At 37.5% G+C, this 17,747-nt stretch overlaps 1 protein-coding gene across 1 annotated transcript; it reads right to left on the bottom strand.

Moving 5' to 3' along the window:
• Positions 1 to 297: 297 nt before the first annotated feature.
• LOC109340329 lies at positions 298 to 771 on the bottom strand. The gene has a single exon (XM_019577994.1). The coding sequence runs from the start codon at positions 769 to 771 to the stop codon at positions 298 to 300; it is 474 nt and encodes a 157-aa protein (XP_019433539.1).
• Between the last annotated feature and the right edge of the window lie 16,976 nt (positions 772 to 17,747).

Below are 17,747 nucleotides of genomic sequence, written 5' to 3'. Positions count from 1 at the left end.
ACAAGTTATTGGGTCGAATTTGGGTGAATTTAGGCCTGACAGTAGCTCAAAAACTTTCCGTCACAGAAAATTTCGAAAATTTACCACAAAATAGGAATTCACAAAAAAAGACTAATACTCCACTATAGTTTAGCCTAAATCGTTGCCGATTAATTTCTAAAATTACTTTTTATTAAAATAAATAATTAATAAAACATACATCGAAAATTTACGGTGTTACAATCCTCCCCCACTTATAATATTTATGTTCTTGAAAATTGAGTGTACCTCTTAATAAAACAAATAGGGATATGATTCTCACATAGCCTCCTCGATCTCCCAAGTCGCATCTTCTCCGTTTGATTGGCTCCAGATCACCTTAACTAGGGCAATCTCCTTGCCTCGCAACGCCTTCACACTTCGATCAGTGATCCTCAAGGGTATAGTTTCAAAAGTGAGATTATCCTTTAGCTGTATTGAGTCAGATTCGATGATATACGACGAGTCACTAATGTATTTTCTGAGTTGAGATACATTTAAGACATTATGTAGGTTCGATAATAAAGGTGACAAAGTTATTTGGTATGCTACTGGTCCGACTTTTATAAGGATTTGGTATGGTCCTATGAATTTAGGGGTAAGATTACGTGCTTTAAGCACTCTGCCAATGCCAGTTGTCGGAACCACCCTCATGAAGACATTATCTCCTTCCTCAAATCTGAGAGGGTTCCTCCTTTTGTCATAGTAGCTCTTCTGCCTACTATGAGCCGCCTTCATGTTCTCCCTTATCATTCTTATCTTTTCCGTTGTCTCCTAAACCACACCGGTCCTAGTATCAGATTCTCCCCTACTTCAAACCATCACAACGGTGTTCCGCACTTCCTGCCATAAAGAGCTTCATACGACGCCATGCCGATACTCGAATGAAAGCTGTTATTGTAGGTGAACTCTATCAGATGCAGATAGTCCACCCAATTTCCAGAGTGTTCCAACACACATGCTCTCATCAAGTCTTCTAAATATTGGATAGTCCGTTCAGATTGGCCATCCGTCTTCGGGTGGTAAGCTAAACTCATACTCAATTTAGTACCCAAGGCTGTTTGCAAACCATTCCACAACTTCGAAGTGAAACGTGGGTCTCTATTTGAGATGATATTTGTAGTAATACCATGCAATCGAACAATCTCTTTGATGTATAACTCTGTAGTCTTTCCAAGGAGTATTTCATATTGATGGGTAGAAAGTGAGTTGTCTTTGTCAAACGATCCACTATCACCCAAACTGCATCATAACCCTTTTGAGTCCAAGGAAATCCACTCACAAAATTCATTGCAATGCAATCCCATTTCCAAATGGGGATATCCAAAGGTTGGAGTTCTCCTCTGGGTCGCCTATGCTCGACCTTTGCTATTTGACACATTAAGCAGCGTGAGACATACTCTACTACTTCTCTCTTCATACGGGACCACCAGAACATCTTCTTAAAATCTTCATACATCTTGGTAGCTCCAGGATGAATACTTAGTTTGCTCTTATGGGCTTAGTCCAAGATTGCCATTTTAAAATCAACGTCTCTTAGCACACAGACTCGGTTCTTGCATCGCAATACTGCATCAGTTCCTTCTTGAAATTCTGGGGATCTTCCTTCAGCCAACAAGGTTCTCTTCTCTCACAGTTCTCTGATCGAAACTTTTCAAACCTTTCAGTTGTTCCAGAAAGTAATTTGTTACTATAAGCATACCTAACATCAAAGTCTTAGGTTTTACTTGCACCGCGAAGCTTAATTTCCTGAAACTCTCAATCAATTCCATCTCCCTAACCATCGTGGTTGACATATGCAGAAACTTTCTACACAAGGCATCAGCCACCATATTAGCTTTCCCACGGTGGTACTGGAGATCAAAGTCATAGTCCTTAAGGAATTCAATATCGTCTCTGCCTCATGTTCAACTTCTTTTGGTCGAACAGATACTTAAAGCTTTTGTGATCACTAAAGACTTCAATTCTTACTCCATAGAGGTGATGTCTCCAAATCAAGAGAGCAAATACGATCGCAACCAACTCCAAGTCGTGCGTCGGATAATTCTGCTCAGGTGTGTCTTTAATTGTCTTGAAGCATAAGCTACCACCTTTTGTTGTTGCATCAATGCAACTAGGCCTTGTTTAGACGAGTCACAATATTCGTTGTAGTTTCCCTTCGGGTTTGGTAGAATCAACACATGTGATGTAGTCAATCTTTTCTTCAATTCTTGAAAGTTTTCTTCACACTTCGCCTTCCAGACAAAAGCCTTGTCTTTCCTGGTTCACGTAGTCAGTGGCAACGCCAACTTCGAAAATCCTTCAATAAACATCCGATAGTATCCCACTAAACCGAGAAAGCTTCTGATCTCCATTACGGATTTAAGAAAATTCCATTCCATCATTGTTCCTACTTTAGCAGGGTCTACAACAGTTCCTTTGCTTGATATCACATGCCCAAGAAAATTCACCGATTCTAACCAAAATTCGCGCACTTTGATAGCTTGGCATAGAGTTGGTTGTCTTTCAAAATCTGCAACGCTATCCTCAGATGCTTCCTTTGTTCCTCCCGATCCTTCAAATAAATAAGGATATCATCGATAAATACGACCACAAATGTGTCGAGGTATGGATGAAAAATCTGATTCATGTAATCCATCAACACTGCAGGAGCATTGGTTACACCAAATGGCATCACGAGATATTCGTAATGACCATATCGTGTCCGAAAAGCAGTTTTCAGAATATCCTCTAACTTCACACGTATTTGGTGGTATCCTGACTGAAGATCGATCTTTGAAAACATGATAGATCCTCTTAGTTGATCCATCAAGTCGTCAATTCTTGGCAATGGGTACTTATTCTTGATGGTGACTTTGTTCAACTGTCGGTAGTTAGTACACAACCGCATACCGCGATCCTTCTTCTTCACAAATAGCACCAGAGCACCCCATGGTGAAACACTAGGTTTGAAAAAAATATTTTTGTAGCAAGTCTTCCAATTGCTTCTTCAACTCTGTTAACTCCAATTGTGCCATCCTGTAGGGAGCTATAGAGATCGGTCCAGTTCCAGGAACCAGATCGATAGCAAACTCTATCTCTCTCACTAGGGGAAAACCAAGAATGTCATCTGGGAAAACTTTGGGGAAATCCCTAACCACAGGTAAGTACTAAATTTGTCCTCCACCTTTCTTCTCCAATGATGCCAGCAACATAAATACTTGAGCTCCATCCTTGAAGAGTTTCTTCATTTGGTTGGCAGTGGTTCTTTTGGTTTCATAATAGGATTCAATGAGGTTCTTAGGATCACTAAAAATTAATGCTTTGTTAAAGTAGTTTAGAAGAACATTGTTGTTATACAATTAGTCTATCCCTAAGATGATATCTAATTGGGATAAGGGTAGACATATCAGGTCTACAACAAAGGTTCGTTCATCTAAAGTTATAGGACATTCAGAGCACATAGTTGAGACTATTACAAGTTCATTATTGGGTGTGGATACAATTAGGTCATAGGGTAGGGATACTGTAGGCAATGCTAATCGGTTGACAATATCATTATATATGAAAGAATGGGTCGCACCCGAATCAAACAACAAAGATAAGGAAGTCTCATTAATACGACACGTACTTTGTATGAGGTCCTCATTACCCTCAATCTCAGTTCCACTCATGATGAACACGTTTCCTTTGGCCTTAGGTCTTTCCGCTTGAACATTATTCACTTCTTCCTTTTTCAGTTTAGGGCACATCAACTTGATGTGTCTAGGCTATTTGCAGTGACAGCCTACGGGGCAGTTGACACTAAAGTGCTTCCCCTTGCACTTCGAACACCAAGGTGGTGTTTTGTTGTTAGAGTTCCCAACCAGTAAACTTATTTTGTTGCTGTTATTGCCATTGTTGTAGTTGTTGTTACTGTTGTTCCCTTGTTGGGAGCCTCTGTTGTTGTAAGGCTTGAAATTTCTCTGATGATTCCCTGATGATGAAGCATAGGATTTCTGGTTGCGGTTGAAGGGTTTTCCCCTTCCATGTCATTTCCCGAAATTCCTTTGGGGACCACAGGAATTTCTGGGTGGTACGACACTTTTCAGTGCCGCATTCCTTGCCTTCATGCTTTCCTTATAAAGCCGACATCGACCAACTAGAGTTGCAAAATCTGGTATCTGCTAATGTACAAACATCACCTTCAAGTCCTGTCTGAGTTCATTCTCAAACTTGGCACATTTGGACCTCTCGTTCCCCACTTGATTATAGTGTGAGGCATACTTCACCAAATTTTCAAATTTGGCAGCATACTCCCCAACTGTCATGCTTCCCTACTGCAGATGCATGAAGTTCATCTCTTTCTTGGTCCTCATATCCGCAGGATAGTACTTTTGCAGAAATCTATCCTTGAAGGTTGTCCAGTTGACAACTTGTTGTTCATACTCCATCTGACGTCTGGAAAATTCCCACCAGTTCTCAGCTTTCTTAGTCTGCATATAGGTTGCATAGGTGACCTTCTGCTCCTCAGTGCACATAAGTGCCCGAAAAATCCTTTCCAACTCCTAGATCAAGTCATTTTTAGCATCTGGTGCAAAACCTCCTTCAAACTTTGGGGGTTGACGACGACATAATTCGTCCAAGCCCCTATAATGAGCCGGTCCTTGGTTGGGTTAGGGGTGTTGCTTATTCAGCTAATGCAAATTTGCATTCACATTCTGAATCGTTGCAGTCATTGCAGCCATGAGGTCCAGGTTAGCAGCTCCACGTCCAGCCATCTTAAATCTGTGAACATTAGACGCGTATGAGATACTTCTCGTACTGAAATTATTTATGGGTCGAATTCTCAACCGAATAATTCAAGAAGACGATTAAGCACACCAAGACACACAAGAAACCATGTGAGGCTATGCCCAAGGCCGAATAGAAAAGAACCGCTCTGATACCATGTTGTAATGCCCGAAAAATTTCTCCAACAACATTGCCAAAAAATGGGTAATTTTTTTTAATAATATAATATAAAATTATTTTCCTTATATTAGATTCATTTTCGGGACATCATGTTAGGTAACCTAAATTGTGGAAAAGACAACAATCATTACCTAATGGTAACAAAAACAACTCAACATATCGTGGAATAATTCTTCACTGAAATAATAGAAAATGTTTGTACGAAGAACAAGGTGGAATAAAATCTTTGTCTAAATTGAAAACATACAAAATAGGCTGAGCCATTCAGCACATCAAAAGTACCCTACACATGTACTAGCCTTAAAAGCAAAATAGAAATGGAAATGGCTACTAGTGACTAGCTTTGGTGTTCGCGGGTGCGCTAGGGCACTCGCTTGGGTCCTCTTCCGTCTCAAAATCGGAGGAGAGGTCCACCATCTCAATAGAGTCCTCTATACAGACTAACTCTACATATTCCTCCTCTTCAACTTCCAGCTCCTCATCTTAAGCCTCCATCTTCTCTTCCGGGTCATTGGACGCACCCTGTGACCTACTTCCTGCTCCCGCATCTGCCTGAAGATCAGGCATAGTCCGCCGAGCAGCTCTCCACCAAGGTGGGGAATTGAGCACGTCGTCCCAATTCCGTCTCCTAGTAGATGACCCTGCACTAGTTGGTCTGCGGGGAATCACAAACTGAATGGATGGTGCAGCAGATGCTAGTCTCCGAGCAGGTAAAGGGCATCGTAGAGTCATCACAAACCATCTCCAGCTCTAAGGCACAAGGGTCTGTATAGGTGTATCGGTGTCTGTCACTACTCCATGTCCCCTTCTGGGACATCACGAATCGGTAGCTCTGAATCCTCCTGGTATGGTCCATCTAAATGAGAACGCGAACCGAACACAAGCAGAAAGAAAATGGAGTAAGACATCTAATGAATATTATTCATTGACGGTGTAGAATTACACAGAATATCACATCCAGATAGACATACATAATATACACCATATATTCCGCATACAAAAATGTAAATGATGAATGATATTATATGTCAAACAATGAGAATCAATATCCATGAACTCAATGTATGAATGCTATGTTTATTTCATCCATCCTTACACCAATATCCTCCTAATAAACTATTCGGAAATAACCGAGAGTACATGTTCCATAACAAGCCGATTTGAATGCACCAAAAATATTCCTCGCAAGGATATATGATCGACTTGTTCCAAAGAATTATCCATTTTAGGACGGCGTCGTATCAAACACTTTCTGGGTATCCCTCTCAACGATCCTGATTATAAAGAGGGGTTGTCAGAGATCATCTACTTTGCACTGTGAGAAATGTCCAAGTCCAACAGAATACCTCATCCATGAATACAAGGGACTCGTCTCACCTAGAATCGCCCTCAAGACTTTGCTAAAGAATCAGTGCCATTGCCGTCCCTCTCAACATCGCGAGGCTCGTTCATCTCCCGTAAATTTCCTCTCCACTACTTCATTATTCATAATGAGTATGCATACTAACCGAGGTTAGCTGATTAAATCTTTTAATCATTCTTTTATATCGATCGGCCCATCCTAAGACATCTACCAAATGAATGCTTCTTGTGGGACTTGATCTTACGTTATCATGTAAAATCGGAATAACATCCCTACCACTACGAACCATCGTTCAATTATCCTGGACTACCACATCGCCAAGCCTCTTACGGTCAGACGACCTCGCTACGTAGTATCATGTAATCCTCTTCATGCATCACCTTCCTCATGACATCATCATCATAATCTTTTCCCGAATAAGGCGCAAGAACAAAGGTAATTGTATAAGTTTGTTGATTTGGGCATCGGGCTCCTCATTCGAGCCACAATCTCTCTCAATTATTAAATATACTTCTCACCCAAGTTAGGTTTATTATCTCAGCAATCAACCAATCCAAAGCAATCAAAAACATTGTATGTCTCTCGCCCAAGCGAGAGACTGTCGCTCAAGCGACGATTTCTTCAAAAAAGATTCAATTCCCTGCCTGGCTCTCGCCCAAGTGAGAGCCTATCGCTCAAGCAAAAAATCCATCAAAAACTAGTGAAAATCATCCTCTAGGTCTCGCCCGGGCAACCAAAATTGCCCAAAACAGGCGAAACGCCTGCCTGGCCCTCGCCCAGGCGAGACCCACTCGTTCAAGCGAGGCTGGATCGCCCAGGCGAGTGGAGTCTAGTTTTCAGGACAAATTCCTCACCCTTTTGGGCCACTAGATCGGAAATCTCCACATTTTCCGTTTCCTACGCGTTTTAGTTTCTCGAGTGGTGTATCTTCATGGATAACTACCACAATACTTGATATTTTAATCTATCCTATGGCATAGAGCTTAAGAAATCATCCGTACTTAATCTAGACACACAATCATTTGGTTAAGTACATGTTTCTAAAAAAACAAATATAACTCCCAACTTTTGAGGTAGTTGGGAGATTCGGGTGTCATATTCAGATACCACTATATCATGATGTAGTCTCCCTCACCTTGGGTTGTAGAGTGGTTGATCTTGTATAAGTGAATGGGTAGGTTGTCCGACTTCGAACGCCTCGAAACTAAACACAAAAAAACCAATCATTGATTTCGTACTTGTTTCTTTCATTTCACAAAATATCATGCTTTGTTGGACTATTTCTAATTATGTCAATGGTGTATGAATGTTTGGCTTTATGAATATCTTGACCATATCTTGCGTGAATGCCATCTACCGTTTAATTAACAAATGTTTAACCTGACTATATTAGAACTGTTAATCATTCTAAAACTGATTGAATATTTACATGTTGGATGTGTCATATAAACCTTGTTCATATTCTATTTTAATTTTTGTCAATTTAATCGATTAAGTGCCCTCGATAATCAATTAAATGCAGAGATTATGTGCATTTGTTCAATATTCGAAAAACTGTTTAATCATATTAAAGCTTGAACTTTCTGATTAATTACAGTTTATTACCACAAACTTTATATCTCTTCTTACTTTTGACCAACTATTATCACTTAATTGTTTACACTTTTTGATAATGTCAAAAGGGGAGAAATGTTTTTTTTGTCGTTTGATGTGTTTCAGGGGTAGAACAAAGTCTACACTTTTTGGTTGAGGGGTAGAACAAACTAAGGAGGAGCAGCGCAACTTTAATATATAACCAACCTAAGCAAACACATGCTGATCATCATCAAGCTTATCAAACAAAAATTGGTGAAGTGTTTGTCATCATAAAAAAATGGGAGATTGAAAGTGCATAGAGTCAAGACCTGCACATTTATGGCTAACCGAAGTATTGACAAAAACACAAATACAAGAAAGCTTGAAGATCATACAACAAACAATGAGCCGAAGACTCATAGGTTGCATATATAGATTCTGTATTTTATTATGTTTACTTGTAATTAGAAGTCTTAAGATGTGTGCCTTAGTTTGAGTCGAGGTTAGGTAAACTTAGGTGGAAAGTTTCACAAGAGCTAATATAGAATAACATTAAAATTAAGACATATCATCTAGACACCTTATGATAAATAGACTCATGCATACATATACATAGTTTCATGCATTAAAAGTAATATATTTTAAAAAGCTATGTAAAGCATGTGCCTATCATGTAGGTAGTTTACCATACATTCCTTATATCAAAGAAAAAGATTTTGAACTCAGTATAATCGATTAAGTAGTTAGTGTAATCGATTATCTAGAATTCTATTACTAACTAATATGATTCTGTTAGCACGTTAATTGATTAAGTCACCATATAATCGATTAAGACGTAACTGAAAATTTATTTTTAACAGCCCGTTAATCGATTAAATAGAAGGATAATTGATGAATATCAGTATCAATAAGTTTAGTTTAAATTCTGTATTTCTTGCCAATATGGCATAACATGCATATTTCAAAAATTGTTAGAGAGAATACATTTTCATAGATTGTTTTACAGTGAGAAAGTGCATTTAGAAAAACTAGGAAGTGAAAGCATTCTGATTTAGGCTTAGAATTTTACATCATTGCATCTAGGCTCTAGTTTTCTATGCATCAATTTCTTGCATGTTATTCTTGATTTCTTTGAGAGATTTGCGAGGAAAATATTTTTCTAAGAAGAGTGTGAATCATGTTTGAAAACCTAATGCATTAATTTGATTAAGAATTAGGATCTTGTGGATTTTCTGCTTTATGTTTTAGATTAAGTTTCAATTGTTGAATCCGAGTATTAAGTACTCAAGTCAACTAAATATATTCTGTTTGAACAAGGAAGTTGATCTCCTTGTGAATTGCTTCACTACGAGAGATATTTGTGATCTTCATAGAGGCTAAGAGGTTTGAGTTCGAGCGATACCAATGATAGGGACAATCGCGAAAGGATAGGAGATCCTAGTAGGCGATTTAGTTAGGTCAAACCTAGGTTGTCAAGCTCATAGGGGCTAAGTAAAGATCGACTTAGTTTTTATGATTTGTAATTGGTAATCTGTTTGTAAAACTCGCAATTGCAATAGTTGAAGAAAAATCTCACGAGATCAGAAGGGGAGGCGTGAATGTAGTGGACCGTAAACAAACTAGGATAAAATTCCTTGTCCACCTCTTTCTAATCCTTAATCTCTTTACTTTTCCGTCTTTACTTTGTTGATTAGTTGTCTTAACATGAGTTGTATGCTATAATCTGTTTACTATTTTTCTGTAATCTCATTATTCAATTAACTAGGTAAAGATTCGGTAATCAGTAACTTATTATTCAAGAAATCAAAGAATCAAGTTGTGAGAGTGTCAGGATAATCGATTGTCCACAAGCATAATCGATTATATGTGAGCACTGTTTAATCGATTAAGTCCAAGCATTATCGATTAACTACAGTCTGTTTTAGTTTTGCGCAAAAATAGGAAAAGCGGAACAAGGTATCCACGTCACATATTCAACCTACTAGAAGGTGCGCATGAAAATATTCATTGAGGCGATTGACACAGATATTTGGGAATCTGTGGTCAATGGTCCGTTCGTTCAACTTCACTTAGTGGATGATGAACCTAAAGAAAAACCGAAAAGTTTATGGATCGATGATGAGCGCAAAAAGGTTCAGCATAACCTACGTGCCAAAAACATTTTCACATCGGTCCTATTATACGATGAATTCTTTAGAGTGTCACGATGCTAAAATGCTAAATAAATGTGGGACACTTTACAAGTGACTCACAAAGGCACTAGCGAGGTTAAGCGCGCTAGGCTAAATGCGCTGACACATGAATATGAGCTATTTCACATGTTATCAAATGAATCAATTAGTGAAATGTAAAAGCGATTTACTCACATTGTTAACCATTTAGTTGCCCTAGATAGAAATTTTGCTTAAGGAGAATTAACTAACAATGTTTTGTGTTGCCTTGACAAGAAATGGCAGCCAAAAGTAATAGTAATCATGGAGTCGAAAGACTTAGATTCCATGACTTTAGCGACTCTGTTTGGGAAATGCCAGGAACATGAGATGGAGTTAGGGTGTTTGACCATGAACAGAGATTCAGACCGGAAGAAGAAAAGCATCGCTCTCAAAGCAACCAACTCGCAAGATCAAGAAGAGGATGATGATTCCGATTCCGACCTGGACGAAGAAACCATGAATCTCCTAATTAGAAAATTTGGAAAATTCCTAAAAAAGAAAGGGGGATTCAAGAGGTTTCAGAAGAAAGAAGCGCATGACTCAACCAAAAAGGGCAAGATCCCAAAGGAGCATTTCACTTGCCATTAATGTGGGAAGGTTGGACACATGAGGCTAGAATGTCCAGTTTATCTCAATAAGGTTGAATAAGAAAAGAGCACTCCTCGTGACTTTAAATAAAAAAGAGAGTACATCGTGTGGGATGCTCCCGAGGAGGAAACTACATCGAGTGCATTAGATTAGGTGGAGTCTGCAAAACTGTGCCTTATGGTCAAAACACAAGAAGCTTGCAGCTCTAGTGGACAAGATGATGCAAATGAGGTATACTCTAATACTTCATCATCTACTGATGACTCTCCTACATATGATGTAATGCATTTGTTGAATTACATGAAGAACTTAAAAAACTTGCTAGGATTAACATTGATAGAAAACATGTAATCCTATTGCATGAACAAGAAATCATTAAAATGCCAAAAAGAGTTAGATGAGTTAAAACTTGAAAATGAAACCTTAGACCTAATCTACTCTTATAGCTCATGTAATTGCTCGAAAGATAATTTATGTCAACCTACTGTATGCGATACTTGCGAGACGTTACAAATTGAAAATTAAAATTTAAAAGAAAAAATTGCAAAGCTTACATACAGTAGATTTAACCTTGAAACTTTACTTGCTGAATCTAGAAATCCTGGTAACCACATGGGATTAGGTTATAAACCCCAAACTAGCAAGAAAAGACCATCTAGGAAACTTGTAGTCTATAATTGTAAAAAGTCACACACTCACATGCCTACTTGTTTGTATTGTGGCACTTATGGCCATACTACTACTTCATGTTATATAAGAAAACATGGTGTGCCTGATGGTTCTTACATTTGGGTGAAGTAGGGACAAAATACAATGGTTATAACAAAAAGGGACCCAATAACAATTGGGTACCTAAACAATTCAAGTAATTTGTTTTGCAGGTATGCCTACAAATGCATGGACATCATTGGTACTTCGATAGCGGATGTTCGAGGCATATGACAGGTGACAGATCGAAATTCCTAGAACTATCACTCAAAGAAAAAAGGTATGTCACTTATGGTGACAACAGTCGAGGGAAAATACTTGGAATTGGAACTGTTGATAATGCTTCTCAAGTTGTGATAGAGAATGTGCTCTATGTGGAAGGTTTGGAGCACAACTTGTTAAGCATCAGTCAATTGTACGATAAAGGTAACAAGTATCCTTCGATTCTGATTGTTGCATTATTCGTGATAGTTTATCTAATAATGTTAAGTTCGTTGGTCATCGTATAAATAACATATACATGGCTAATTTGGAGGATGTCACTACATTGTTCTCAAAATGATTTATCTCTAGAGAGAATGACATCTAGCTTTGGCAAAGGCGCGTTGCGCATATACACATTAAACACTTAGATAAATTGTCTTTACACGATTTAGTTGTTGGTCTCCCTAAACTTAATTTCAAATCTAAAGAAGCTTGTGACACTTGCTAAAAGTGTAAGCAAGTTAAGAACTCATTTGCGACTAAAAATGTAATCTCCACAACTAGGCCTTTGGAGCTTCTCCATATGGACATGTTTGGACTATCGCAAATCATGAGTTTTGGAGGTAGTTACTATGCCTTAGTAATCGTAGATGATTTTTCTAGGTTCACATGGACCATGTTCATTTATGCTAAAAGTGACGCATTTAAATTCTTTAAGAGCCTTGACAAGCAAATCCAGAATCAACTTAACCTAAAAATTGTATATATACGAAGTGACCATGGTGGTGAGTTTGAGAACCACCTGTTCGAAAAATTTTGCGATAAATATGGCATCCTGCACCAATACTCTGCTCCTAGAACTCGCCAACAAAATGGAGTTGTTGTGAGGAAAAATCGCGTATTAGAGGAGCTGGCCAGGACCATGCTTAATGAAAGCAAAGTGCCTAAATACTTTTGGGACGATGTCGTACACACGGCTTATTATGTTATAAATAGAGTACTTCTTAGACCAAAACTGTTAAAAACTCCTTAGGAGTTATTAAGAAGTCGAAAACCCAATATATCTCATCTTCATGTCTTTGGACGCAAATGTTTTATTTTAAACAATAGAAAATGAGCTTTAGGAAAATTCGATTCAAAGGCTGACGAGGGTATATTCTTAGGGTATTCAATGCATAGTAAAGCATTTAGAGTTTTTAATAAATACACTATGATTGTAGAAGAATCGATTCATGTGAATTTTGACGAATCTTCTCCAAAAGAGAAGAGAAAAGTTTTGTTTGATGATGTTACAAGTGCTTTGAAAGAAGCATACTCTAAGGACTTGGAAAAGGACAAAGAAGATAAAGATGGTCAATAATTCAATGAGGACCATCATGACTTGCCGAGGACGTGGAAAACCAAGAAAGACTATCCACTCAATAAAGTATGAGGTTATATCTCTACGGGAGTGGTAACCTCTAGCTCTTTGTATAACTTTTGTAATTTCGTTGCTTTTGTATCACAAATAGAGCCTAAGACCATAGAAGAAGCCATTGAGGATGTGCACTAGGGTATAGCTATGCAAGAAGAGCTAAACCAGTTTGAGCGTATTAATGTTTGGGACTTGGTCCCCAAACCAAAAGACCATGCAATAATTGGCACTAAATGGGTTTTTATAAATAAACTCGATGAATCTGGCTTAATAATACGAAATAAAGCATGCCTTGTAGCCAATGGATACAACCAAGAGGAAGGTATCGATTACGATGAAACCTGTACCCCTATTGTGAGGTTAGAGGCTATAAGGATGCTATTGGCATTTGCATCATTTATGAATTTTAAGTTGTTCCAAATGGATGTTAAGAGCGCTTTCTTGAATGGATTCATTTAAGAGGAGGTGTACGTTGAGCAACCGCCCAACTTTAAAAATTATAAATTTCCGAACCATGTCTATAAGCTTAAAAATGCACTTTATGGCCTAAAGCAAGCTCCTCGAGCTTGGCATGATAGGCTGAGCACTTTTCTCATTGAAAAATGGGTTCGTTAGGGACAAAGTCGACACAATACTCTTTATCCAAAAATCAGATAATCATGTTTTACTAGTTTAAATATATGTTGATGATATTATCTTTGGAGCTACTAATGACCTCCTTTGCAAGGAGTTTTATGATTTGCTGCTGAGTGAATTTGAAATGTCAATGATGGGAGAGCTTACCTTCTTCATGGAATTACAAATCAAGAAAATGGACAATGGCATATTTTTTCATCAATCGAAATACTCCAAAGAATTGCTATGCAAATTCGAGATGAAAAAATGCAAAGAAGCATCCACTCATATGACATCCTCTTGCTATTTAGAAAATGATGATAAAGGGAAAGCGGTAGAGGTAACCAAATATCGTGGCATGATAGGCTCGTTATTATATTTAACTGTGAGTCGTCCTGATATTATGTTTAGTGTTTTCATGTGTGCTAGATATCAATGTATGCCTAAGGAATCGTACTTTACTTATGTTAAACATATCATGAGATATTTAAAGAGAACCCTTAGTATGAGACTATGGTATCCTAGGGATGCCTCACTTTCCTTGGTAGGTTATTCTGATTCTGACTTCAATGGGTGGAAACTAGATTGGAAAAGCACTAGTGGAACTTGCCACCTATTAGGCATCTCCTTAGTGTCATGGTATAGCAAAAAGGAAGCTTGTGTTGCTTTATCCACCGCCGAAGCGGAATACATTGCTGCCAGTGTGTGTTGCGCTCAAATCCTTTGGATGAAGCAACAACTTATGGATTTCGGTCTCTCTTTGGAAAAGATACTAATAAAATGTGACAATACAAGCGCCATAAACATATCCAAGAATCCCATTATGCATTCTAGAACTAAGCATATAGAGATAAAACATCATTTTTTGCGTGATCATGTTCAAAAAGGTAATTGTGTACTTGAATTTGTTGAAACCACTAAACAACTAGTTGATATTTTCACCAAGCCCCTTCCATGGGACTCATTCTTTGTTCTTAGAAGAAAACTTGGAATTCTTGATGAAAAATATCTTAACTAGCTTGATTAATGGTGTTTTTGTGCCTTTTGCATGATAAATGTGCTCATCTATATGTTATAGGTAAATGCATGCTTCCCTTTGTGCTTAATAATTTGCCTTCATGATTACATGTTTAAGTGTTAGAAGTGTGTAATTCTGTCTAGGATAGGTTCTTAGGTTAAGAGTCTTAGCATACCTTGTTAATCTCAACAACACACTCAAAACTACAATTTTACTGATGTTAATTGATTACCCTGTATGATAATCGATTAAACTGAGTTCCAATAGCTGAACATTTTTCAAAATCTCTATCTTCAATCGATTAAGTATTCCTTTAATTGATTAACTGTGTTTAGTGGCATAAGATTTTAACAAGTCATAATCGATTAACGTAATCCTTAATCGATTAATGGTAGTAAAATAAAACAGATTCAATGTGCTTTTAGGAAAGTTTCTCATACCCTAAAATCTCAATTACTACCTTTTCTCTGTCCAGTAGTGAAATTGATCTTTTTCTTCAGTTTAGTAATCCAAAACAAGTGTCCTTAAGTCTTGTTAGCTGCCTATTAGCCTCTAACCATCAAGAAATCCGAAAATCCAGTTATCCCTAAACCTAAAACCCTAACGAAAAATCACCCCAAATCGATTATAGCTTCCCAATCTCAGAATAATGACTGATGGTAAACAAAAGAGAGTCAAGACTACTACAAATTGTCAAATAAGATATGAAATTGGCTCTGGTTCCGGTCATGGTGATAGGAGGGATCAAGGTGACCCCTATAACTCACTGATTTTGTAAGAAACTCGCCTAACTAAGTTTCAAGGGAGGAAACCAACCTATATTCGATATGCAGATATGGCTTGGATGCTACCTCAGGGATTCGAGTTTCCACATGGATTGGAAGTTCAGGGTGTGACCTAGTTTTTGGAGCTTCATGGTAATGTATACCCTGCTCTTGTTAGGGAATTTTATGCAAATTTTAGATATAAAGATGTAACTTATTGGTCTATGGTTGTGGGAAAACTGTTTGAGTTGAATGAAAAACTGTTTCTAGATGTGGGTGGATTGGCTAGTGATGGGTGTTGCCTTGGAGACTGCTCAAATGAGTTATGGAACTCATTCAATGCAATTGAAATGTACAAATCGTGTCTCTAGGGACCTCACATGTATGTGCAAGGTGAGCTAACTAAAGCTAGATCATTATCCATTGAGAATCGACTTCTACATTACATTGTTGCATATATTTTGGTTCAAAGGAACACAAACAATGCTCAACCTACTATAAATGACTTGAAATTCATGTTTGTTGTCCGAGAAAATATAAGGATCAAATGGCATGAGGAGATTCTGAAGGCTATGAATGACATCTCAACCTCATTGAACAAGCTGCTTGCATATGGTATATTCATATCGCGTATCATTGACAATCTAGAAATAGATACGTCTGATACGTTTATCATTATAATGAACTTTCGTGAGCACTTGATTGGAGATAATCTCATCCACAAAATGGGTATGTACAAGTACAATAATGCCTAGGAATACCAGGAGGATCATAACACTACTATGGATTTGGACTTATCTGATGAAGATGTTCCCATGAATGAATCGATTCTATAGAATCAGGGGGATGCTTCTACTATGCCTCAAGAACCTTCATTCAGAATAGTTCATTTAGATGCTATGGAATAGAGGCTGAATGCTCGCATTGACACACACTATGAGTCTCTCAGGAACATGCTTCAATCTGGGTTTGAGAGGCAAAATGGTCGACTAAATGAAGAAATCAACCGTTTTGATTTCCTCATCCGGACGATTCATGACATATTGCATCCTTAAGAAAGACGTCATCCCTCACCATATTAGGATTAGTCTAGGAGTGTCTAGCCTATAGGATGTTATATTTTGTCGTCCAATATTGTGTTTTGGGTCTTGTAATTTTTGTTATGTTTGAGCATTGTGATCTTTTAGCTTGTAATATGCTGCTGAACTCTATTTCGTACTTGTTTCTTTCATTTTTCAAAATATCATGCTTTGTTGGAATATTTCTAATTATGTTGAATGGTTTATGAATATTTGGCTTTATGAATATCTTGACTATATCTTGCGCGTATGCCATATACGTTTGATTAATAAATGCTTAACCTGACTATACCAGAACTGTTAATCATTCTAAAACTGATTGAATATTTACATGTTGGACGTGTCATATAAACCTTGTTCATATTCTGTTTTTTTTGTCAATTTAATCGATTAAGTGCCCTCAATAATCGATTAAATGTAGAGATTCTGTGCATTTGTTAAAATTTCCAAAAACTGTTTAATCACATTAAAACTTGTACTTTATGATTAATTACAGTTTATTACCACAAACCTTATATCTCTTCTTACTTTTGACCAACTATTATCACTTAATTGTCTACACTTTTTGATAATGTCAAAAGGGGGAGAAATGTTATTTTTTTGCCGTGTGCTGTGTTTCAGGTTGATGAGCTTCCGTACGTAAGTTGGCTACCTACTTGTATGAATTTCACCTCATAGCTTGGTTGAGGGGGAGAACAAAGTAAGGGGGAGCAATGCAAATTTAACATATAACCAACCTAAGCAAACATATGTTGATCATCATCAAGCTTATCAAAAAAAAATTTGTGAAGTGTTTGTCATCATCAAAAAGGGTGAGATGGAAAGTGTAAAGAGTCAAGACCTGCACATTTATGGCTAACCGTAGTTTTGATGAAGCAAACACAAATACAAGAAAGCTTGAAGATCGTACAACAAACAACGAACCAAAGACTCATAGGTTGCATCTATAGATTCATGACTTTATTATGTTTACTTGTAATTAGAAGTCTTAAGATGTGTGCCTTAGTTTGAGTCTAGGTTAGGTAAACTTAGGTGGAAAGTCTCACAAGAGCTAATATAGAATAAAATTAAAATTAAGACATATCATCTAGATACCTTATGATAAATAGACTCATGCATACATATACATAGTTTCATGCATTAAAAGTAATATATTTTGAAAAGCTATGTAAAACATGTGCATATCATATAGGTAGTTTACCATACATTCCTTACATCAAAGAAAAACAATTTTAATTTAGTATAATCGATTAAGT

This window comes from Lupinus angustifolius, unplaced genomic scaffold (assembly GCF_001865875.1).
Source record: "Lupinus angustifolius cultivar Tanjil unplaced genomic scaffold, LupAngTanjil_v1.0 Scaffold_161_1, whole genome shotgun sequence".
Lineage (NCBI taxonomy): Eukaryota > Viridiplantae > Streptophyta > Magnoliopsida > Fabales > Fabaceae > Lupinus > Lupinus angustifolius.
This window is presented reverse-complemented; position numbering and strand designations above follow the sequence as displayed.